Source organism: Crotalus tigris, unplaced genomic scaffold (genome assembly GCF_016545835.1).
Source record: "Crotalus tigris isolate CLP2741 ecotype Arizona unplaced genomic scaffold, ASM1654583v1 scf7180000024339.11422700, whole genome shotgun sequence".
Lineage (NCBI taxonomy): Eukaryota > Metazoa > Chordata > Lepidosauria > Squamata > Viperidae > Crotalus > Crotalus tigris.
In genome coordinates this window covers 5,579,139-5,604,597 of record NW_024100509.1, presented here as the reverse complement: position 1 = coordinate 5,604,597, position 25,459 = coordinate 5,579,139, and the positions used below count along the sequence as shown (strand labels likewise).

Below are 25,459 nucleotides of genomic sequence, written 5' to 3'. Positions count from 1 at the left end.
ATGTGGAACTCCAATCACTCATGATTTAGAAATTATATTTCTGTTAATATGGTCAAAATCTTCATTCGTCTTTTTTTTTTTGCAGCCCCATCATGCTGCGGGGTCATATTTAGTTTACAATCAACTAGAATTGGGGGGAAAAACTTGGAACATAAATATTTTGAACTGTGTACTGGATCTTTGTCTACTATTCCAAGAACAAAACTCACCTTAATGCAAGTCTGTCTCTTCCTTATTGGATCTAAACTTACCCTTATTATGTGTTCTAGAAAATTTAGTTCCTTAGTACATTTAGTACTAAGTAATACTATTAGTAGTAGTAGAACACTAAGGCCACACAATATCAGTGGGAAGCATACAGAAAATAATATAACATGAGAGGCCTTTGGTCCTCTCTGAGCTTGGTTGTTTTCTTGCAGACATTTCATTACTCAAACTAGGTAACATCGTAAGTATTAGTTTGATGATACTAACACTAGCACTAATAATGTTATCTAGTTCAGGTAAGGAAACATCTGCAAGAAAACAACTAAGCTCAGAGAGCACCAAGGACCCCTCATTTCAACACTGAGCTACAAATAATTTCCTTTATTGGTACCAATAATATAATAATTTATTAAATTTGTATGCCATCTAATTCTGAATGATTCTAGGGGGCTCACAACAATAAAAAAATTACTATCAAATAAATAAACTATAAAGACAAAAGGTGGCAAGCATGAAGAAGTGGGGTGGGGGAGTTTTAGCTGTTCCTTACTAAACACTTGAGTGAAAAACCAGGCCTTCATGGCTCTTCTAAACAACAGAAAAAAATCCAGATATCATCATTATCATAATCTCTTAGTTTTATTTTTTATTGATATTATTCTAATTTCTTTAATTGTTATGAGCCACTCAGAGGCACTGAGAATTGGGTGGCGTACAAGTTTAATTATTACCATTATTATGATCTTCATAATAAAAAAAATCTGTTTTTTTATTATTACCCCATTTTTGTAGAAACTAAAGAAGTATAAAGTGTATATAAAACTTAAGTTATGGTGATATTTTTTTTTACAAAACATGCTTCTCATATTTTTGTTTAGTCTTCACAGCAGGTGGGAAAGCTTAGCAAAACATATTATTCTGATGCCTTGTATCTTGTCATTCTTTCTCCTGAATATTCCATGTAAATTCATAAGCATATATCATAAGTGCTACAGATCTTCATAGCATTATTCTGCCTGTTTTCAATATTTTTTTTATATTTGCAGTGGATTATACAACATTTCTGTTGGCATATTGGTACTGCCATCCTGGTACTGCCAGAAAATGCAAACATTTTTAAAAAGCATTTTATAATCAAGAAGAAAAAAACCCTTTAATCTCTTTTCTCTAATGTTCCCTTACAGTTATTCCCATTTCAAAGTAGTCCCTGGGGGAAGTTGTTTTTAACAATTTATAGTTCCATTTTCCCCATTTTCTATCCAACCTTCTACCACTTCTTTAATCTATGCAGATTAAACTTTTGAGTAGTTCCTAAAAAGACCATTCACTTCAACTTCTTAATTTATCTAATTTATTTATTGCTGGAGATTCTTATCATTCTATTAATGTTCAGGAGAGCCAAATGCTATAATCATTCAGAGTGAGGGGGGAAAATCCACATACTGTATTCTCAGATGGAATTTACTATTCTTTTTGCTTATATTTGTGAAACTCTAAGATACTTTTGAAATCCAGTGAGGTGTAGTGGTTAAAGAATTGAAACTAGGAGACTACTGAGTTCTAGTCCTGACATAGGCATAAAGCCATCTGGCTAACCTTGGGCCAGTAACTCTTTCTCAGCCCTAGAGAAAAGGCAGTGACAAACCAGTTTTGTGTATCTTGGCAAGAAAGCTGCAGGAACTTCTCCATGTAATTGACAGAAGTCAAGACTGATCTGATGGCACAAAGAAAAACCTCCCTTAATTTTAAATTTGCACATATATGAATTTAACAAATCTAATTTTATGAAAACTTGTAGGTTATGTTGTTCTCTTTTAAGTACTGTATCTAGTAATTCTCTGAATAACATTTAAAGGGGCAGAACTACCATACCAGTATAACATATCACTAGCTTAGACCCCAATATCTGTGCTTTCAATACCAATCGTGAATGCTACACCCCATGAATTTGTAGGGCTGAACATGCACCCAAACAGAATTCCAGCTCCCTTTCTGATTAGGCATCTCAGCATGATGGGTGCAGGAAGACGGGGCTCTCTCTTCCACGTTCAATTTTGCCCCAGTGGGGACCCTAAAAAGGGTCAAAAGTCACTCCAGAAAGGCGATGAAGGAGGGGATCCTTGCTGATCGCGGAGGGGCAGCAGCCCTTCCGTTTTGATCTGAAGAAGCCCTCCAAACCAGTGGGGGAAAGACTGGCCACATTCGTGTGGCCAGTCAGAAGCTGCTGACAACCGAAAAAAATAAGTACTAAAGAGCAACTTTTGAGCAACGTGGATGGAACGGGGTGAGACTTTATCCTCTCTTTATGACTTTAAGACTTTTTCCTGGAAAAAAACATCCAAAGCAAAGAATCCTCCCCAATGAGAGAGGGAAGGGGAATTTCCACCCCATTCCCTCAGGAAAAGAAAAGTGGTGAACTAATTGCTTGGGGGAAAACAGAAAATTAAGATTAATTTGGAATCAATACAGATAAATAGCTTTGAAATTTGGGGACTAAAAGTGCTTTTTAGACTTTGTTAGAAAAGAGACTTGAAAAACTTGCAATATAAATTTGGATTTAAAAAACTGGAAGACGGCGTCAATGACATCTAGTGGCAAACCATGGCACTACAATCTATTATGCTTAAAGGAAACTTGCCTTGAAGCCCAGACTCAGATAAGACTTTTGTTGTCCTTGGAAACTTTCACTTTTGAAGACTGCAGCTGAGAAAAGGGGAAAACAAAAACCTTTTGGGCTGCTTATCTGTGTGGCAGAGACGATAAACTATTTTGAAACTGGCCTGCCTGGATTATGAATACAAATACTGACTGACTTTTAGAGCTGTGTCATGGAGCTATTTCCCTGTAGAAGAAACATGCATTACTGATTGAGATGATGGAATACTTTGGATTATAAATCTTTGATTGATGAACAACTTTTAATTGCTTCTTTCTCTCTGGACAGAAAGGATATGTTTTTCATTGGACAGAAAAACTTGAATTTTGCTTTTATTTGTTTAGGGGAGGCTGAAGGACGGACTGATAAGCTGGCTGAATAATTTGGAGTTCAAATGACAATTGACTGAAACTTTTTAAAACCCTAAATAAATTGGACTATAAAGACCACATACAAAAACAAAATGGATGTTTGACTTCCGGTGGCATTTGCCGTGCTGATGGCGGCTTTCTTCTAGCCGCCCGCCCTGGGATCGCGTAAAAGTCTGCGGAGACAGCGAAAATCAGCTGTTCCGCGGTTTAAAACCTCTTTCCTTGGGAGAAGAGGAAGAGGAGAGCTTCTTGGGTAAAGGTAGAGCTCCCCTGAACCCCCATAATTTCAGGGAGGTCGGAGGGTAAGAGCTCCCTTGGAGCCCGAGTTTAACTCCACATTCCAGGTCGTCTTTGTTCCGAAATTTAGGAACAAAGCTAGACGCCGCTTCCACATCTGCTTTTTAAAGTGAGCTTGTGAGTATTTAGAAGCAGACGGAGCTGATCAGGAGAAATTAGATTTGTGATTATCTAGGACTTTAACTCCTGAAAAATATCTTCTCCAATTTTTTTTCTTTCTTTTTTTTGAAGAGAAAGTGACAGAAGTTAAAGATGGCGCTCGACTTTCTTGTTTGAAGGTTTCGCAACAAAGTTAATAGACTGTTCTATTATAAGGCAAGAACTTTCTTTTTTGTTGTCTTTGGAAATTTGTTCCCCCCCCCCTTTTTGATTTTATAATATAAGACTGTGAATTTATAAAAATGGCTTCAAAACATTTTGTTTCCTCGGTCCCTAAAGCTTCTATTTCCTCTCCAATAACACAGACTGTTTCTCAGCCTAAGCCAAAGACACCCCCTCCTTCTCCTCCTCCACCTGCATTTTCACTTAAAGACTTACAAGAAGCTTTAAAAAAAGTGCTTTGGATATTAAAGAGGAGGTAGCTGATTTTTTGAATAATAAAATGACTTTGGGGAGGGCTGTAATGGCAGAATTATTGGAAGAAAAAAGCAAAGAAATGAGAGAGGACATAATGTTTGCATTTCAAGGACTCGCGATGCATATTGAGAGACTTGATGATAGATTGGATGAGGTGACGAAAAATGTAGCGAAATTGTTTGGGAGTATATATAACTGCTTCTAGTGGAAAATTATATAAGAATAATTATGAATTATTATGGATAAAAGTGTAAAAGATTTAAATGATTGGAAAAAATTACAACTGTCGTTGTTGGGGAGAATTTCAGCTGTAAAAATGAATGTTCTACCAAAGTTTCTTTTTTTGTTTCAAATGATACCCATTTTAAAAAAAGATGCTAATTTGGATGAGTGGCAGAAGGGTATCAATAAATTTATATGGGCTGGGAAGAAACCAAGGGTGAAGTTTAAGATTTTGCAAGATGCTCGAGAAAGAGGAGGGCTTAAGGCACCTAATTTGAAATTATATTATGATGCAGCCTCACTAACTTTGATAAGTGATTGGCTTAATCTAACGAACAAAAATATTCTTTCTCTTGAAGGGTGGGATTTATTATATGGTTGGCATGCATATTTAATTTTCAATAAGAAAGTAGATCACATAGTTTAAGAAATGCCTTACTTCGAGTTTGGAAGAAGTACTATTACAGGTTAAATTACAAAATACCTATTTGGGGGATTCCTGGACAGGCAATTGAGGGGATTTCTAAGGGGATGAATTTTGAAAAAAATTCCATATAAAGAATTACTTATTTGGTCAGGTACTGACTGGCAATTAAAATCTTTAGACGTATTAAGGCAATAAAATATTTTACAGTCATGGTTTCAGTATTTACAAATAGTGGATAGGTGGACTTTAGATAAGAAAGTAGGAATAACATTAGGAGATGAAAATTTGGTAATTCAGATTAAAGATCAGAATCAGGCTCACATAAAAAGAATTTATAATGCGTTAATAGAATTGGATTCGGAAACGGAATTGGTTAAAGATTGTATGGTTAAATGGGCTCAGAATATCCAGGAACCGATTTCATTGGATTTATGGGAGATAATTTGGATTAGAAATGTTAAATTTATACAGGCTCAAAATTTAAGGGAAAATTTTTACAAAATGTTTTATAGGTGGCATTTGGATCCTAAAAAGTTATCTTGTATGTATCCTAATTTACAGCCTAAATGTTGGAGATGCGGTAGTTCTGACGCAACTTATTTTCACGTTTGGTGGACTTGTAAAAATATTAAGGCTTTTTGAATTATGATTTGGTGGAACATTCAAAAGATTTTTAAAAGGAAGATAAAGTTTACTCCTCAACTATTTTTACTAGGGATTTTTGAGGATTTTGATGTTAAAGAAACTATTTTAATGTTGAATCTAGTAACAGCAGCAAGGCTATTGGTAGGTCAATATTGGAAGAAAGATTTGTTGCCTACTATAAAAGAATGAACACTTAAAGTTTCTAATTTAGCAGAAATGGCTAAAATTTCTGCTTATTTAAAGGATCATACACAAGAAAGATATATTATGGTATGGAGAAGATGGATAGATTATATTCAGATTAAATATGGAACTAAAAAGTTCCATTTATTTTATGATTAAATTTTAAATAAAAATTATTATTAATAGCATTTTAAAATGAAAATTATTTAGTTTATTTACTGTTATTATGGTTTTTTATAATAATTGTTTTAAAATGGATTTGTTTATAATATTGTGATACTAAGGTTTAAAGGGAGTTAAGGGTTAAGTATGAATTTAGTTATTGTATAATTTGTTTAATTAGATTTTGTTTAATATGTTTGTAATAACCCTGTACTCGGCTCTGGGAAGTGGGGGAGGGGTAGGGGGGTGGGTGGGTGGGTTTGTGGGTTTAAAATTTTTTTTGTTAATTGTCAATAAAACTTTTTCAATAATAAAAAAAACAAAACAAAATGGATGTTCCATACTTAGCCTTAAAGGGTAAAAAAACCCATCCCTAACACTTGTCTTCAAAGCTCCCAGCTTGACATACCAACAAGAAAATGTTGATGAATCTCAGAAATAAATTCTTTCTATGTTGAAATCAGTACAAGAAACAATTGCCTTAGCTCATGATGAGACTAAAAATAATGCGAAGGAGATAAAAGAACAATTTTCTAATCTAAACCTACAAATTCAGAAAATGACTACAAAGAAGGAACTAGTAACCCAGAAAATAGAAGGAAAATTAGAGGAAGCGGATCCAAAGATGGAGGACCTAAAGGAAGAAATCAACAGACAGACTCAAACAAACGAAGAATTAGAAGACATAGCAATAATACCAGAAATGGAAACGGTATCTTACTTGTCAAGATCTCAGAACACATTTGAGGATAAAGAAAAAGAACTGATCGAATGGAAGATAAAGCTGTTAGGAGAACTGTGGAAAATTGGAGAAGGAGGGAGGCTGTTTAATGAATATAAATGGGCTGAGTGTTCTTCCAAAAATACTTCAATCAAATTGTCTTTCTTATTCCAAACAATATACACAAAAATAGAGGAAGAACTACTTAATGATTCAAATGCATTGATTTGGAAAGTTAGTTGGCAAAGCTAGAGTAAGACTGAAGAAAATAGAGATTTTGATCCATTAGATGGGATATTATATTATTAAATAGATGTTTGAATCTGGCTAAGAGAATAGATAATTGTTAGAAATAAAAGTATTATTATAACTAGAAAGATAGAATCTGCAACTAGAATACAATATTTTGGTATGAGAAGGGAAATATGAAAATGCTAAGAGGGTCTAAGTAAAGAAAGCTTTTGGTTACTGAAATATAATTTATTATGAGAAAACTATAAGCGATAGAGACACTTTGAGCATTGATGGGAAATCAAAATGAAAAAAGCGGGTAAAACAAGATATTGACTGAACAAGGATTTTAAGTGCGAATGCATTTGAGATATGTTTTGGTTAGAAAAGATATTTAAAACTGACACTATTGATATTATGTATAATATTAGAAAAATGTGATAAAGATGTTGATATTCAATTGTATATATATTAACAGCACTAAGAATTGTATTTGCCTAGTGTGAAAAAATGTATACCACCAGAAGAAGAGAAGAAGCACTGGATGGTGTAGTATTGGATCTAGATTGAGGAAGTTAATATGTACCACTGAATTACAAATGGACCCAGGCAACACATTGTTTGTTAAGTACTTATGATTGCAAAACTAAAAAAATTAATAAAATATTTTTAAAAAAGAATTCCAGCTCCCATGGGGTTTTTATATATGTAGGCTGTCCTATATCTGATGTCTATATCTGACATGAATGTTTTTTTTAATGTGAACACCATGTGGAAGAGGGTTGTAAAAGAAACGATATAAGAAAGGCTCATTGGAAAAATGAGAAAAGAATACACATAAGCCTGATGACTGCATTTATACAGAGATGATAAACTTATTTCTTAGCCCCATAGTTATCTATAGTGGTTCCTCTAGAAACCTTCCAGCTATTGCCCTTGCAGGCTTTTCTTGAGATATTGCTAAAATTTCAAAAATATTTCTTAAATCCTGGAAAACTATTGCTATTCCTGCAAAAAAAGCCTTGGTAGCCACTGAGGTAGATAGAAATAGCTTTGCCATCTGCTCTTCATCTTTGTGGCCATAATGACATGATGAGACTAGAAAGTGCTTAGAATAGTTTATGGCAGCACAAGATGCTGAGTTGCTAGGAGACAGATGAAGGTGGATAGGTTTACCCAAAGCAGAATCCTTCAGGTATACCAGAAGAAGCTGCAGCATTCAGGATACTGCACCTTAAGCAGGAGTGCACAATACTGATGACAGAAGGGGGCAGTGCCTCATGGACAGGGGGATTCTGAGGGGAGAGATTTTTGCAGCAGGACATACCTCAGAAGGACAGCCAAGTAGATGCAGAGATCAGTGCTGAGTCTGGAAAGGAAGCCTTGGCAGGCAGTTCTGGAAATAGGTAAATGGTGGGCTGGTGGGGCTGCCGCAGCCTAAAAAGGCGACTTGTTTATATTCTGGCTTTTGCAGCCTTGCTGCAGTCTATTGCTCACCTTGGATTCCTACGTTCGCAGCTGAACTCGGGGTTGTTTTTTGTGAGTACAGTACCTGGATAGAGAATAAGAAGGGGGGGGGGGCCAGCAGCGGAGTTTGCTTTTCCAATGTAGAGACGTTGTTGCAAAGACAGAAGCGCGAGTGCAGACTCCGCTCTGCCCTTGGGAAGAATCCGCGTGCCGGAAAAGGACAGGGCTCAAGCTAGAGGGAGGTCGCTCCAGGGAATCTGGAGGAGAAGCATTAACAAATGTTACCTCCATCCACCCACCCTAATTCTTGCTCCAAATAGGAAAAGGAGATGGGGGTTGGGGTCCTCCGAGACAGAGGCGATCAAAACGCAGGAAAATTATTGCATATTGCAAAAGCAGCAACGACCTTGGGAAACGTCGTGCAGGAAACAGGAATGAGTGCGAGGCACGAAGGAAAGGGGTGGCGGGAAAGCGCGCGGGCGCGCGAGCCAGCAAGCGATCTGGAATTGACTAGAAAAAGTAAATACAGGAATTGGAGGAAATAGGGGTCGCAGTTTTCAAAATCGTTTAAATTGGACACCCAAACACCTCGAGGAGGACGAGTTTTCTAAGTGTAGATGAGAAGCAGGATTCTTTTGGAAGATCCTTCCTTTCTCATTTTTATATCTCACTTTTTGGATGGATAATCGCTCAAAGACCGAAATGTTGCTTTTAGGATGCATTTGTGGAGTGATGGGTAGTACTAGTAATAGCAGCAATCACCACCATAATAATAACTGCAGTAGGAACAACAAATGTGGATTTCAAAGAACTCTGAGTCTTACCATCCGTTTTGTAGCTCCGGATGTCAGAGCACAGCAGCGTCACAGATGGGGATGTGGACCCCCAGCATGGCTTATATATGCTGGTCCTGCTGGTCTTGGTCTTCTTTGTCATGGGTCTTGCGGGCTTTCTTATTTGCCATATCCTAAAGAAAAAGGGATACCGCTGTCGGACATTCAGTAATGAACTTGACTCTGACAACAAGGAATCACTGACACAACTCCAAGATGGTAAGTAACCGGAAGGTGGGGTGGGGGTGAGAGAAACTAAGTTTCTTGGCAGCATCTTGCAACTCAGTTGTGATGAGGAGTTCAGTCAAACCAGAAACTGCTCCTTAATTCTGAAGTCGCAGGCATGGTGCTTTAAAATAGTACATTCTATTGGGCAAGTAAGATTTAGGATGATATGCAAGAAGGAATCAAGTTTATACTGTATATAGGTGGGTTAGTGGAGGGCTCAGGGATTTTAGATCAGCCTCTTTCAAGTTTGGCATTTCCCACCTATTTTCTACATTTGACTAGCATCTCTGTGAGTAGTATTGTTATTTCTAAAATGTAGAAACATAGTTTCTAGTCTAACATTTGTTGGGTTGTAGCTACTACCACTTTTGATAATTTGAGGTAAATCGACACAGAACCAAAGTACTTACATCAATAGAATGTGTATAGTTCTCTTTTATATTCTCCTGATTTTGCAGCTCACTTAGCTTTATTGTGAAATTATACTGACAAAACACATGCCTGAGAAATCTCTCCAACTAGATAGGTTTCAGAACCAGACTGTAGGAAGGGTGGGACTGGAGCAGTGAATATAGGCAATCCAGTCTTAACCCAGAGGCCCTCCAGGTTCTAAGCTGTTTCCATTAATGGAGATGATTCAAGTTGACATGAGCTGCCAAAGGAGTTGTGGTATCAGCATAGGCAGTAATAACTGAAGAAGCCAAAACAGAGAGGCCTGTTAGGATGCAATTAATACTTTTAATGGAATTTTTTTAATGATACTAACAATTGTCCAGGTTTAGAGGTAAAAACAGTTTCTCCAAAATTCTGAGTATTGTTTGTGCTACTTTCATTTTTCATCCTCTTCTTTTGAAGAAAATGGTTCCATTTGTCTTGAAATTGTCTGATAGTAAGGAGATTTTAAAATGTGACTTTATTAACTTAGATTTCAGTGTTCATATTATGCATGATAGGAAACTGCATTCCAATTTTTCTAAATAACCTATACTTTTATAAACATGTGGTACATGTTGTAAGAGGCATACTTTTTTTGTTTCATGGGCACATTGTTTCTAAGAATAACTCACCAGAGGAATAAGCTGGCTATAAAACAGGAATTACCATAATACTGATAACAGGGTTTTTCTTACTATCTTTCATGTACAAGCTAACATTTAAAAACATTCATTTCTTTATTTAATGATATCAGGTACTAAAATAAGATGATTAAGTTGCTTTATACTACTGTGAAATGAAAGAAATGGAATAGGAAATCAGCATCACAGAAAGAATGGAAGAAATAACAGGAGATAAGAAGTGGAAATGCTGGCTAAAAGTATTTAGGCATTTACCTTTTGCTGTTGTAAAGTCTCCCAGGAGATTCTTAAACAGAAGAAGGCAAAATGTGGGCTGGAATATTCTACTATTAGAACAGTGGTTCTCAACCTTTTTAATGCCGCGACCCCCAACCGGTCGTAAGTCGAGGACTACTCAACTGGTCGTAAGTCAAGGACTACTTAACTGGTGCAGCACTGTTTGCAGAATGGGACTTTTGGCGGGCTCAGCAGGGCAGAGACAACCTGGACAATTCCTATTGGCTTTTGAAAGCCAATAGAATTAGAATCTATTCAAGAGAGTCTATTCTATTGGCTTTCAAAAGCCAATAGAATAAAAGGGAGTAGCACAGCTAAGGAAAAGGGGAAAAAATGGCGGACTGCGTTGTTTGGCGACCCCCGTGAAATGGTCGTTCCACCCCAAATGGGGTCCTGACCCATAGGTTGAGAACCACTGTATTAGATAGATACAGAGCTGGTTAACAATCATATCCAATAAGTGCATGACAATGGCACCCATAATATACTACAGATTCCATTTTACATTACTGCTCTGGGTATCTTGGCAGATCACAAGCTGAACATGCAGTTGAGGGAGGGAGGGAGGGAGGGAGGGAGGAAGGAAGGAAGGAAGGAAGGAAGGAAGGAAGGAAGGAAGGAAGGACATCCTAAATTGGATCAAGGGAAAGTGTCAGTATTAAGAAATTTCATTATTCCTGACCTTTCTTCATTTGTTTTAAGAAAGGGAACATGGAATAAAAAATTATGAGAAATGTTTGGAGGCACTGGGCGTGCTGAAGAAGAGAAGATGGTATTGAGATGCCAAAGTTATTTTCAAGTATTTGAAAGTGGCTATGTACAGGACGGGGCAGAATTGTTCCAAGTTGTCCCAGAAGACAGGAGAAGAACAGTGAATTTAAAATGGCAAGGAACTATACATCAAGAAAAAAATCTGTTTTAAAACTAGTAAAATCAGTTTTAAAATTGAATGGCTCACCTTAGATCAGTGTTTCTCAACCTTGACAATGTTAAGGCATGTGGACTTCAACTCCCAGAATTCCACAGCCAGCATTGCTGGCTGTGGAATTCTGGGAGTTGAAGTCCACATGCCTTAACATTGTCAAGGTTGAGAAACGCTGCCTTAGATGCTGGTTGGATACTCTTTCACTGAATGCATCTAAACTAAACTGGATGAATAGATGTGATTTATGTATTGCTGTAGATGAGCTGTAAGTATCATATTATAATAAAATATTATATACAGTAATTGTTATGTTATAATAACAATGTATGATTAAATGTAGAAGAATATGGCTCAGCATTATATCATTCAATGGACAGTGTAGAAGAACCAATTTTCAGGGGAACTGAAAAGGTATAGCTGCCAACCTATTGCATAGTCATCTTGCTTTCATGCTTTGTATGCTTTTTCGAAATAAACTGTATTCATCGGCATGGAAATTAAACATTACTATTGAGCTTTTTCCCTGCCAGAGGTTTTGGTGTCCTTCATTAAATAGTTCCTTTGGTAAGTCAGCCCTTACAACTGACTCCTTTTTTTCTCAATGAAAATTAACATTCATTCATTATTCATTCAATGTTTTATTGCAAATAATCAACCAATTGTTCTCATGTAATGATCAATTGTTCTATCAGGAAAATAATAATAAGCACCTGTAATTCAGAAGATTAATGAAAGTATTACCTAGAATTTCAAAACTGTGCACAATGGAAATAACAGAAGGGTAGTGTTGGAGGAGGAGGAGGAGGAGGGGCCATATTGAAAGAAAAGGACAAAATCAAAATAATTTAAGGGTTGTAGCAGGGGCAGTACTTTGGATTTTTCATGATTCTTAGAAGGTTACAGAGAGTTACAACTACTCTTTTTCACTTCTGTATTTCTTTTTCTTTCAGATGAGGATGAGGATCTGAATGAAGATACTGTAGAAAAAATAGTGAAATGTATAATTCAAAATGAAGGTGGGCATAATTTTGGCTTAATTAAGTAAACGCTTATCACCTGGGATCTTGTTTTGACCCATTTCTACTTTCTTCTCTTTTTAGCAAATGTTGAAGTTCTAAAAGAAATGCTGGGAGAAAGTGATGCTGATTTCCCAGTGCCAGTGCCTGTGCCCAGGTGAGGAGAGCATATAGGTTCAACTTAGTATCAATCACATTTTGAGAATCTCTCAATGTTTCCTTTTTCCTTCCCTCAGTCATGCTCAGTATTAAATCACATGATATAGTAGTGAGTGTATATAGGTATGGATGTGTGAGAGAGACATAACATACTGTTTTATTCTTCTTCTCCAACCTAACATAAGTGTAATGGAGATTACTGGACATAGGAGAAGTTTAAAAGCTCTCCTCAGCCATCTGTCTTGCAAACCCCTCACAATACCACTAGTGCTAATTAAGGATTTTTTTCTTGATTGTTTCAAATCCCAGAGGCATGAGCAAAATGTGACTAGGGAGGAAATATTGAGAGGTCTCCCCCAAAATGACATCCTACAGGGTCTACTAGGATAAAGAAGAGTGGTAAGAACAGCTACATATTGAATGCATATGGGTAGTTTTCACTCTATTTGAATGACTAGGCTAGATGTCTGTCATTCAGAGGGGACTAAACATATTGCAGACCATCTTTTTGCAGGAGGATAAAAAGCCAGAACAGAAAGTCAGGCTCAGATGGCCCTAGTTAATTGGTTTCCTTAGCATTTTTGTCTTGATGCAGGATATTTTTGTTGCCTGAAGCTTTCCTCTCCAACTGTATAGCAGTTGTGTAATGTTCTTGTACAGCTCCTACTTATTTCATTTGGGCCTTGGTAGATATACTTCCTAGACTAGAGAATGGAGTTTCATGGATTATATCTTATTATCCATGAGTTTGAAAATAGTCTGAGTGGAAATCTGATTTTGTCTTTTAGTGCAGGTTTTTCTGGGTAGGCTCTGTGTTATATATGCTGATGGGGTTTGCTTTAGAATTCCATTTATATAACTGCTGATCTTTATATCTAATGGCCCAAAACATATGAAGAACTGGGTTTGGCTAGTCTAAAGAAAAGAAGAAATAGGGGTGATATGATAATAGTATTCCAGTATTTGAGGGGCTGCCACAAAGAAGAGGAGGTCAAACTATTCTCCAAAGCACCAGAGGGAAGGATTTATTTATTTATTTATTTCTAAAATTTATATGCCGCCCAATCCCAAGGGACTCAGGGCGGCGTACAAAATTAAAACAATAATATGACAATAAAACAATAAAATAAATACATTCATACAGCGTGTCCGATCATACCCCCCCCCCCGGGGACATCAGCCCCAGGCCTGCCGGAACAGGAGAGTTTTAATGGCTTTCTTAAAGGCCGGCAGGGTGGGAGTAGTTCGAACCTCGGGGGGAAGTTGATTCCACCAGGTCGGAGCCACCACAGAAAAGGCCCTTCCCCGAGGGCCCGCCAGCCGACATTGTCTGGCCGACGGGACCTGAAGGAGGCCCAATCTATGGGACCTCACCGGTCTCTGGAAACTGTGTGGCAGTATGCAGTCCTGTAAGTAACCTGGCCCTATGCCATAAACGGCTTTAAAGGTGATAATCAACACCTTGAATTGCGTCCGGAGACCCACAGGAAGGCAGTGCAGCTCGTGGAGGATAGGTGACATGTGGGCGTACCTTGGCGCACCCACAATTGCTCTCGGGGCTGCATTCTGAACCAACTGCAGCCTCCGAACGCTCTTCAAGGGTAGCCCCATGTAGAGCGTGTTACAGTAATCCAGTCTTGAGGTGACAAGGGCATGAGTGACCGTGAGTAAAGCCTCCCGGTCCAAATAAGGCCGCAACTGGTGTACCAGGCGAACCTGGGCAAAGGTCCCCCTGGCCACAGCCGATAGATGTTGTTCCAAATTTAGCTGTGAGTCCAGGAGGACACCCAAGTTGCGTGCCTGCACTGAGGGAGGTAAATTTGCCCCCCCCCAGGACTAATGATGGACCATCCAGTTGACCTTTGGGAGGCAAGACCCAGAGCCACTCGGTCTTGTCAGGGTTGAGTCTAAGCCTGTTCACCCCCATCCAGACCCTCACATCTTCCAGGCACCGGCACATCATGTCGACTGCTTCACTGAAAGGACACGGGGTGGAGATATACAATTGGGTATCATCCGCGTACTGATGATACCTCACCCCGTGTCGCCGAATGATCTCACCCAGCAGTTTCATGTAGATGTTAAAAAGGAGGGGGGACAGGACCGAGCCCTGGGGCACCCCATGATCGAGGCGCCTAGGGGTCGATCTCTGTCCGCCCGCCAACACCAACTGCGACCTGTCAGAGAGGTAGGAGGAGAACCACCGCAATACGGTGCCGCCCATCCCCCCTCTCCGAGACGACGCAGAAGATACCATGGTCGATGGTATTGAAAGCCGCTGAGAGGTCAAGAAGCACCAAGATAGAGGAATGACCCCTATCCCGGGCTCTCCAGAGGTCATCGGTCAGTGCGACCAAAGCAGTCTCAGTGCTGTAGCCGGGCCTGAAACCAGATTGAAAAGGGTCCAGATAATAGGATGAGAAACAATGGTTGGAAACTGATCGAAGAGACAAGCAACCTGGAATTAAGGAGAAACTTTCTAAAGTGTGGACAATTAACCAGTGAAACAGTTTGCCTCCAGAAATTGTGGGCACTCCATCACTGGAGATTTTAAGAAGAGACTGGACAGTCACTTATCTGAAATGGTATAGGACGGTTCTCCTGCTTGAGCATGGGGCTGGACTAGAAGACCTTCAAGGTCCCTTCCAGATTCTATTCTATTCTATTCTATTCTATTCTATTCTATTCTATTCTATTCTATTCTATTCTATTCTATTCTATTCCATTCCATTCCATTCCATTCTATTCTAGACTGATGGTCTTTGTTTTTCCTTTTCTCCAGTGCTCTATGTCCACATCGTAGCAGCCAAGATGGTGGCATTCCTCATCACCACACAGTGCACTTAGGCTCAACACAAGCACCTTGCATTCATTGCAGCAAGAAAAAGAGACCTCCCTTACATCATCAGGGCCGGTCAAAAGAGAGCAAAAGCAAGATGCACCCTGGAGAAACAACAGTCTTTTCAGTTGGCAGGTAGGTGTTTGCTTTATATAAAAGAGTTTTGGATTAACTCACAATAAGTACAGTATGTAATGAAATACAAGCAGAGTAATAGTGTCAGGTTCTAAGGTTCTATGGCATTGATGTAGTAATTAAGGCTAGAATTTGGGAGACTGAGTTCTAGTCCCATCTTAGGCACAAAGTCAGCTGGGTGCCCTTGGACCAGTCACGCTTTTTGAGCCCTAGGAAGGAGACAATGGCAAACTAATTCTGAAATCTTGTCAGAAAATTAAAGGAACTCAATGAGTGGAAGCTCATTAAAGAGATATCCAATCTGGAGCTAAGGAGAAATTTCCTGACAGATAGGAAGTTAGGGGTTGTGGGTGCTCCATCACTGGAGACTTTCAAGAAAAAATTGGATAGCCATTTGTCTGGGATGGTATAAGTTCTCCTGCCTTGGGCAGGGGTTTGGACTAGAAGACCTCCAAGAACTCTTCCAGTCCTATGATTCTGTTCTGTTCTGTCCATTTCCATTCCATTCCATTCCATCCCATTCCATTCTATTCTATTCATCACCTGAAGGCATCAAAAAAGTCATAGCAGCAACATTTAAAATCATAGAACATTTCCAATTTATCCAAATGTACATGGGAATCCTTTGTCCATATGAAACCAGAAGTTTTTTTTTTTTTAAAAAAAAAGTTGTTCTACAATGAATCAGAAGCCTTAAACATGGATATGGAGTCTAGAAATCAATGCAACAACCTAAATAGAGCATTCTATAGCATTTATATGCATGTGAATATATCATTTTTACTGTTGAAAGATGCATCTAAGTGGTATCCGCCATGGCATCCCTCACAACATAGAGTTATAGAGTTATCTACTTTATTGTTTGCTTGTATGTTTTTATTGGTCACACTTACCACCTTTACAAAAAATCAACATCAAAAAAAATCAACATGACCAAAATATTCATTGTATTTATTATTTGAAATTAAGTACATTTATCAGTTGTAACAAGTAAACATAAATAAAAAATTGATGCATTTTTTCACGCTAAAACATCACCACATTAATAACCTGAATCTGAATATCAGTTCCCAAGAAATTTAAAATAATTTCTCTAAATTTTCTAATTATTACTGATAATATTAAAAATCTCCACAATTGGAACGATTCTTGGTGTTTTCTGACAAGTCAAGGATAAAGAATATCAATATTCTTTCACTCTTAGATATATTAATATAAAAACTGCAAATAAGGAAGACTATCAGAATTCAAATTACATTATAGCTGCTATTAATCTGAGAAGGGACATAATTCTTAATCTCAAAGAAAAAGTATATATAATACACATTTTACTTTTGATTTCATAGACATATTCAGATACTGGGCACTTCGATTTCTATGCTCTATGCCACTGTGAAAATAAACCTGGATCTTTGCAATCGTTTTATTAAAAATAATTTTGTTAAAGGCATTAAAAGTAAATGATAATATAAACTAAAAAGAAAAGAAAAAGGTGCAAGGGAAAAGAGAAAGGAAAAAATTCTAAGAAAGCAACTTCCCACCTGATCATGACAAGTATAAACAATTTCATCCCATAACTCATCTCTTAACAAAATAACAGAGTTGGAAAGGATCTTGGAGGTCTTCTAGTCCAACTCCCTACTCAATGTGTAGTCCTCAATAGAATTATATCCACATGGAGGGAAGTAAATAGTGGGATACCCTAAGATTCAGTTTTAGGCCCAGTACTCTTCAATATCTTCATAAACAATCCAGATGAGGGAATAGAATTTTCGGAGGACAGTAAGCTGGCAGGAATAGCCAATAGCCCAGAAGATAGGCTCAAAATCCAAACGGATCTCGACAGATTTGAACACTTGGCTCTATCTAATAAAATGAAATTCAGTGTAGATAAAAGTAAGGTTTTACACTTAAGCAAGAAAAACCAACTGTACAGGTGTCATGGTCAGCTCACTACACAAACATCAGCAACGAGAGGAGGGAGGGAAGGCATTGGAATGCAAGGGGAGTATTGGGGAGGGTAAAGCCTGAGACAGATCCAGCTCCCCCAGGTCACCGACTGGGAAAGTTTTAAGATGGAGAGACCATTCCCAAACCAACACAAGTGTAACTGATTGTTTAGACAATGGAGAGTGGGAGGACCAGGGGAAAGGGAAAAGTTTTCCTATGCTATTTGTGTGCGAAAATGTTAGAATTGGCTTTTCCACTTCTGTATCTACATGGAATTTTCAGTAAAGTTATACTCTTGGTAAAAGATGTCCCAGGAGTCTCCTCTGCTGTCTCAACCAATGGGACAGTTGACAAACAGATACAGACTAGGTCAAACTTGGCTCAATGCCAGTAATTGTGAGAGGGATCTTGGAGTCCTAGTGGACAATCACTTAAATATGAGCCAACAGTGTACTGCAGGAGCCAAAAAAGCCAATGCAATGCGTTAATAGAGGGATAGAATCAAGATCATGTGAATTATTAATATCACTTTACAAAGCCTTAGTACAGCTACACTTGGAATATTGCTCCCAATTTTGGTCATCACAATATAAAAAAGATGTTGAGACTCTGAAAAGAGTGCAGAGAAGAGCAACAAAGATGATTAGGGGCTGGAGATTAAAACATATGAAGAATGGTTGCAGGAATTAGGTTTGTCTAATCTAGTAAAAAGAAGGACTAGAGGAGATATGATAGCAGTATTCCAGTATTTAAGATGAGGGGGTCAACCTATTTCCCAAAGCACCAGAAGGCAAGACCAGAAACAATGGATGGAAACTAATCAAGGAGAGAAGCAACCTAGAGTTAAGGAGAAATTTCTTAACAGTGGGAACAATCAACCAGTGAAATGGTTTGCCTTCAGAAGTTGTGAGAGCCCCATCACTGGAGGCTTTTCAAGAAAAGACTGAACAGCCATTTGTCTGAAATGGTATAAGGTCTTCTGCCCAATTCCTGCAACCAATCTTCATATATTTTAGTCTCTAGGTCTTTAATCAACTTAGTTGCTTTTCTCTGTCTCAACATCTTTTTTGTAGTGTGGTGACCAAAACTGGATGCAGTATGCATTATGGGTATGGCTAGTCTAGAGAAAAGAAGGACTAGGGGTTACGTGATAGCAGTATTCCAGTATTTGAGGGGCTGCCACAAAAATGAGGGGGTCAACATATTTTCCAAAGTACCAGAAGGCAAGACAAGAAACAGTAGATGGAAACTCAAAGAGAGAAGCAACCTGGAATTGAAACTTCCTAACAGTGAGGACAATTAACCAGTGGAACAGCTTGCCTTAGAACAGGGATCCTCAAACTGCGGCCCACCCTGACTTTTTATCCAGCCAACCTCAACCACCTCGGCAAGCTATCCAATCGCAAGGAGAGGGTGGGTGGATGGCGGCAAGAGCCCCAGCCAATGGCAGGACGGTGAGTTGGTGGGAGGAGATTTTTTTCTCCAGTTTCTCCCTTGCGTGCCAAGTGCGCGCTTGTGCTTTGGCCACACCCCTTCCTCTCCTCTCACTTCTTCACGTTTTTACCTCAGGGCTGAGCTGAGAGGTTTAGGCCTCACTTGCAGCCTCGGCCTCACTTAGGGCAGCCAAGCCTGGCAATGACAATGCCACTGCTACTGCTGTTGCTTCTTCTGAGGTGGGTCCCTCACTAGGCACTACAGAACGCGAGCCCCAGCCTCTGCCGCTGCCATGCTGGCCATGAAGAAACTGGTGCCACTGGCCCTCACCATTGCCAAGAGACCCAGCCCCACCAGCGGCAGCGAAGGCGACGGCTCTGAGTGAGTAGGCTTGACCCCTGTGAGGGTTGGAGTGGGGTGCCAGTTATGGGTCTGAGGGGAGCGGGCGAAGGGCAAGGTATTTGTGAGGGGTGGCTGCGGTGAGCAAGAAAAAAGGAGGAGAATTTGCTCTTGGAAGGTTATTTCGGGGTTGCGAGGGGTTGTGTGGAGCTGAGGCAATGAAAGTACGGAATGCCAATCAAGGAGAATATTTCTGGCTCAGAGTTAACATGAAGGGTTCTTGGAGGGATCTCTGAGGATGGTGGTTTTCTTGCAGACGTTTCAGGACCCAAAATGGGATAATAAGTGAACTAATAATATTACCTAGTTTGGGTCATGAGACATCTGCAAGAAAGTCACCAAGCTCAGAGAGCACCAAGGACTCCACAACCGCCCTTCTTCTCCTCCTTCATTCCACAAACCCCCTCTCTTCTGGCATTGCTGATGTTACCTAATTTGGGTCATGAGATCTGCAAGAAATGCTGAATGAAACTGGCCTTGCCTTTCTGACAGAAGTAACAGCTACTCAACAGTTTCATTGTACAACTTCAAGGAAAGGGGAAGCTCATCTGTGATATGTATTCATATGTGAACTCATTTGAAGTAAAATTGGACATACTCATTAAACAAGTGAGGGAGGAAAACTTCTGCCCACATCTTCCCACAACTCAAAAACTATTTGCGGAAAAACCAGAAGTTGCATTCCCAAACAAAACATGTGTGGATTCACTGGAAATGTATATTTTCTTCACTTAAAAACTCGTTCAAATAATTAACCAATTCATTTTTCTTGTTTCATTTTTTCATTTGATTTTACACTGATTTGATTTTACACCCCCCCCCAACAGTTTGAGGGACAGTGAACTGGCCCTCTGTTTAAAAAGTATGAGGACCCCTGCTTTAGAAGCTGGGAGTGCTTCATCACTGGAGATTTTTAAGAAAACACTGGACAGCCACTTGTCTGAAATTGTATAGGATCTCCTGCTTGAGCAGGACCCTTCCAGCTCTATTCTGATTGAGGCACCATAGGGAAGAGTTCTAAATTATCCCTAGGCCAAATGAAAGCCTGTAATAACTGGCAACCACAAAACTGTTCGGCTCAGAGAAAATGAAGCATTGTCATAAAGACAGAGAAGAACAGGAACTGACCTGAGAACTTAAGCATTTCTAAGCTTCCTGAGTATGGGAAAATGAAAGGCAATTTAAAATAACTTTTAAATTGACATTTCATTCAAAATAGTTTCTTCTTCAGATGTTCTAATATTGGTTTCCCTGGCTTCCATTTTCACGCAGCTATGCAACAGCCAAGGGATTGCGGGGCTCCGTACCCTACAGCTGATTTCTCTGGGCCTAAATGGGCCCAAAGCCACCCCAGAGAGGTGGCAAGGAAGGAGGGAAGCCCCGACGATCGTGGGAGATGGCGGTCGATCCGAACATCTGGGGAAAGCCCTCCAGAAACTGACAGAAGAAAGGCTAGTGTCATTTGTGAATTTAGCCCAAGCTACATGCGGCCGAAGCCAAAAAGCACTAAATTAAGCGTGATCGTAAATAGCGTGATTGAACTGGGTAAGAATATTGATTCTCTCTCTTCTATCTGACGGATTTCCTGGAAAAAAAAACCCAGAAGTAAAAATCCTCTGAAAGTGAGGGTTTTTTTTTTTTTGCTCCATCCCTCTCTAAATGGAAGAGGCGAATTAAATTTATGGGGAATAAAGATACAGAAATAAAATTAATATAAGGTTCAAACCTGGAAAATGTGAAATCTATGGAATTTATTAAGATTTTCCTGGCAAAGGATTACTGACGGAGATAAAAGGCTTATTTGTTTTGAAAATTGAAAGATGGACTGGTGCTGACATCTAGTGGTGGATAAAAATACTGCCCTAAATATACAGCCCAGAAAAAAACTCTGATATTGTGACCTTCAAAGCCTTAACTGAACAAAGAACAGCTGTAATAATAAAAAAAGAGAACACTGTGGACTACCTACAAAGCAAGAACTATAAAACTTAGAAAAATTGACCTTTTTGAACTATAAATACTTTTTAAACTGTGACTTTAAAGCGATTGGCAGAGAAAGGATTTTTGGTCATTATGGAGCATTAGAGGTTTGCAGAAAGAACATACCAAGAAAAAATAAATACTTCCCAGGAAGAAATGTATGTTATGTTACAACAATTACAAATGACACTAATTTCAAACCATGAGGAAATTAAAAATGAATTTGAAAACTTAAATGAATGTATCTTTAATTTAACGTCACAACAAATAAATGATCAGAAAACAAAGAGAGAGAGATCATGCAAAGCAGACAACTGAATATAAACTAGTGGAAAGAAATTTAGAAATGGAGACTCAAGTGAAGAAGAACTTACAAGAAACACTGGACGTGGAAAAGATAATTCTAAGACCACAAAATAAATTTGAGGATAAGAAAAAAGATTTGACAAGATGGATTGCAGAGCTGTTGGGAGTATTACAAGAAATGGGGAGACAAGAGATGATGAGAGAAATCTTCAATGAATATGAAGGGGCAAATTTTTTATATAAAGACATGATGTTTGATTTGCCTCTTTTATTTACAATAAAATAACATCTACAAGATTATGGAAAGACTCTTTGATCCAACGGAATAGATAGATTGGGAAAAATGTTTGGCAAAAGAAGAGGGCTAAAGTGAGAATTGAGGAATTAGATGACAGGACGTACCAGAGGGAATACTTAAAAATTAAACACTTGTTTGAATATGGTTGAAGAAATAGAAAGATTTTAGTTTAAGAGGGATGAATACTCCAAGTAAGATAGTATTTTTTCTTTTTTTCTTTTTCTCTTAATTTGTTGTTTGATATGGGGAAATATAAAAATGCTTGGGATGGTTAATATAAAGGAAATGTTTTAGATATTTAAATGTAATTGATCTTAAGAAAATTTTAATAGATAACTAAAATGTTTTGAATAGAGTTAAAAGATTAGATGATTGGATTTATTAAATGGAACATCTAAAGATTAAATATAGGTTTAATTATGGGTAAAAAGAACAGAAAAAAATTGAAAATAAATGTATACTAGTTTAAGAGAGATGTGTATTTTAAGCATATTATTTTCTTATTCTTTTCTTCCTTTTTTTCCTTTTTTCTTCTCTCTCCTTTTCTTTCTTTTTCTTTTTCTTTGGTGTCTATTTTCATTTATATGAAAATAGACTTAAATACGTAAATGTAATTAACCTTGAGAAATTTTTAGCCAGCAAGAATGTTTTGAACATTGTAGGGAAAACAAATTTAAATAAGAATTGTAAACAGGATTCATGACGAGACAACCAAGATGACTAGATAGAAAAGAAGCATGATGATGTGATTATTATTGGTAGAAATTTCAGAAAAAAATTATATTTAAATTGTTACCTATTGAATTAATAAGAATTGTATTAATTCAAGGTTGGCAAAGAGAATATTATTGGAAGAAGAGGAAATCAAGCAAAGATATTATATGGACTTTGGAATATAAAAACTGATTGTTAGTGATTATTTTGTAAATATAAGCCCAGACAACACTGTTGACCAAATATTAAGGTGTTTATGTTAAAAAAATCAATAAAATATATTTAAAATAAAAGAAAATAAAATTGGTTTCCTTCTGAAGGTATTATTGAAAATATTATTTTGCTATGAACAAAGCTCTAAGAATTTACATGAAACATAGAACATAGAATAACAGAGTTGAAAGGGACCTTGGAAGTCATCTAGTCCAGGGGTCCCCAACCTGTGGTCCGTGGCCCGGTAGTGGGCTGTGGTCTGCTGGCCACTGGGCCACGGGACAGGCTGGCCAGTGCACACACGTGTTTGTGCACACTCCCTCATTTGTGCTAGTGCCGCAGCTGCGGGGTGCAAAAACAGGACACCATGCCATGGGGCACAAAAACGGGCTGCTGCCATGTTGCAAGGCACAAAAACAACCACCGCCACGCCTCAGGGTGCAAAAATGGGCGCTGCCACACTGCAAGGCACAAAAACAGACAACGTGCCATAGGATGCAAAAATGACCGCTGCCTAGCCACGGGGCATAAAAATGAGCCACCGCCATGCTGCAAGGTGCAAAAATGGCCACCGGCGCACCACAGGGCATAGAAACAAGGCACTGCACCATGCAAGAATGGGGCAGGACTAGCGAGTATCACGCAGGCACTAGCCCCACCCCATTTGCAGCACGTGCATGCTCGTGGCCCCGTGCGCATGCGTGTAAAATGCTTTCCCCTCCTTTTACCTCTGGTCCGCCAACTGACAAAGGTTGGTGACCTCTGATCTAGTCCAACCTCCTGCTCAAGTAGAAGACTCCATACCACTTCAGACAAATGACTGTCCAGTCTTTTCTTGAAAGCCTCCAGTGAGACCTCCACTCACAACTTCTGAAGGCAAGTAATTTCTTCTTAGTTCTAGGTTGCTTCTCTCCTTGATTAGTTTTCATCCATTGTTTCTGGTCTTGCCTTCTGGTGCTTTGGGAAATAGGTTAAATACTGAAATACTGCTATCATATCTCCCCTAGTCCTTCTTTTTACTAGATTAGACAAACCCAATTCTTGCAACCATTCTTCTTATATTTTAACCTCCAACCCCTAATCATCTTTGTTGCTGTTCTCTGTACTCTTTCCAGAGTCTCAGCATCTTTTTTATATTGTGATGACCAAAATTGGATGCAATATTCCTAGTGTGGCTGTACTAAAGCTTTGTAACGTGGTATTGATACTTCACATGATCTTGATTCTTTCCCTCTATTAATGTAACCTAGGATTGCATTGGCATTTTTGGGTGCTGCCTCACATTGCTAACTCATATTTAAGTGATTGTCCACTAGGACTCCAAGGTCCTGCTCACAGTTACTGTTTTTGAGCCAGGTTTCACCTAATCTGTATGTGTACCTTTGGTTTTTTTCTGCCTAATCTTAAACCTTGCTTTTCTCCACATTAAATTTCATTTTGTTGGATAGGGCCCATTGTTCAAGTCTATCAAGATCTCTTTGGATCCTGAGCTTGCCTTCTGGGATGTTAGCTATTCCTGCCAGTTTAATGTCATATGCAAATTTGATGATGATGTCATCTTCCAAATCTATGATTTTGTGACCCATGATCAGACTCAAGATACAGAAGGTTCTTGACAGACTTGAGCCCTATCCAACAAGATGCAATTCAATGATGAGAAAAGTAAGGTCTTGCCCTTAGGCAGAAAAAACCAGAAACACAGGGACAGAATAGATGCACTTAGCTTAATAGTAGCAACTCTGAAAGGGACTTTGATGACCACCACTTAGGTATTTATTTATTTTTAAGTAATTATATATTTACTTATTTTTGCAGAAAATCACAATTATTTACAAATTTACAGATTCAAAATATTAACATGGCTAAGCTTAGTCATGTTAATATTTTAAATTTGTAAATGATTGTGATTTTCTGCAAAAATATAATGATGATTTAGCAAAACATCTAAATTAAATCAGTTAGAAATGTTTTTGGAAATAAGTAAATGTTGCCATACTTCTTTTTTAAAAGCTAGCTATTGGAGTAGCTCAAGTTTTTCTGAATTAGGAGTAGATTAAACTAGAAAATTTTTCACAATTTGGGTTGGGGAGCCCAACCTCACATCTGTCAGATTATAATATGGCTGGTAGAGATTGGGAGCTGTAACTTAACACATGTGGTGGGCATCAGATTGCAGGTCTAATGGGTTCATGTAATTCTAGGATTGTAGGATTTAGGATTTAGGCTTGCATATATATCAGCGTGCTGAAAGAGCCCCCATTAGAAATTACACGGAAGAATCAATATCATACAAAACAAAGAATTCTTAAAGGAAAAGTACAGAGATCAATTGAAGAGAGGGAAGAATGGTGACCAGGCAAGACATGGTCATAGATCACAAAATCATAGATTGGAAGAGGTCACTTCTTAGGCAATCAAGTCCAACCCCTTCCTTTGTGCAGAGACCCAAATTATAACATCCCAGGCTAGCCTTTACTTCATCATATCCAGTGAAGGAGACCATACCATCCCTT

The 25,459-nt window shown here is 38.4% G+C and overlaps 1 protein-coding gene across 9 annotated transcripts in view; it reads left to right on the top strand.

Moving 5' to 3' along the window:
• Positions 1 to 25,459, top strand: part of RELL2 (RELT like 2) — a 48,913-nt gene that overhangs the window by 11,092 nt on the left and 12,362 nt on the right. For 7 of the 9 annotated variants that reach the window (XR_005554631.1, XR_005554632.1, XR_005554633.1 and 4 more), the window contains 4 exons: positions 9,004 to 9,217; positions 12,454 to 12,519; positions 12,604 to 12,676; positions 15,461 to 15,652. Coding sequence is in view for 6 of the 9 variants with exons in the window: in XM_039326172.1 (XP_039182106.1) it covers positions 9,004 to 9,217; positions 12,454 to 12,519; positions 12,604 to 12,676; positions 15,461 to 15,652 (545 nt within the window). In the remaining 3 variants the exon portion in view is untranslated. Of the gene's footprint in view, positions 1 to 6,736; positions 8,105 to 9,003; positions 9,218 to 12,453; positions 12,520 to 12,603; positions 12,677 to 15,460; positions 15,653 to 25,459 lie in introns of those variants that run through there. The other 2 variants (XM_039326173.1, XM_039326176.1) reach the window with 2 other exon arrangements.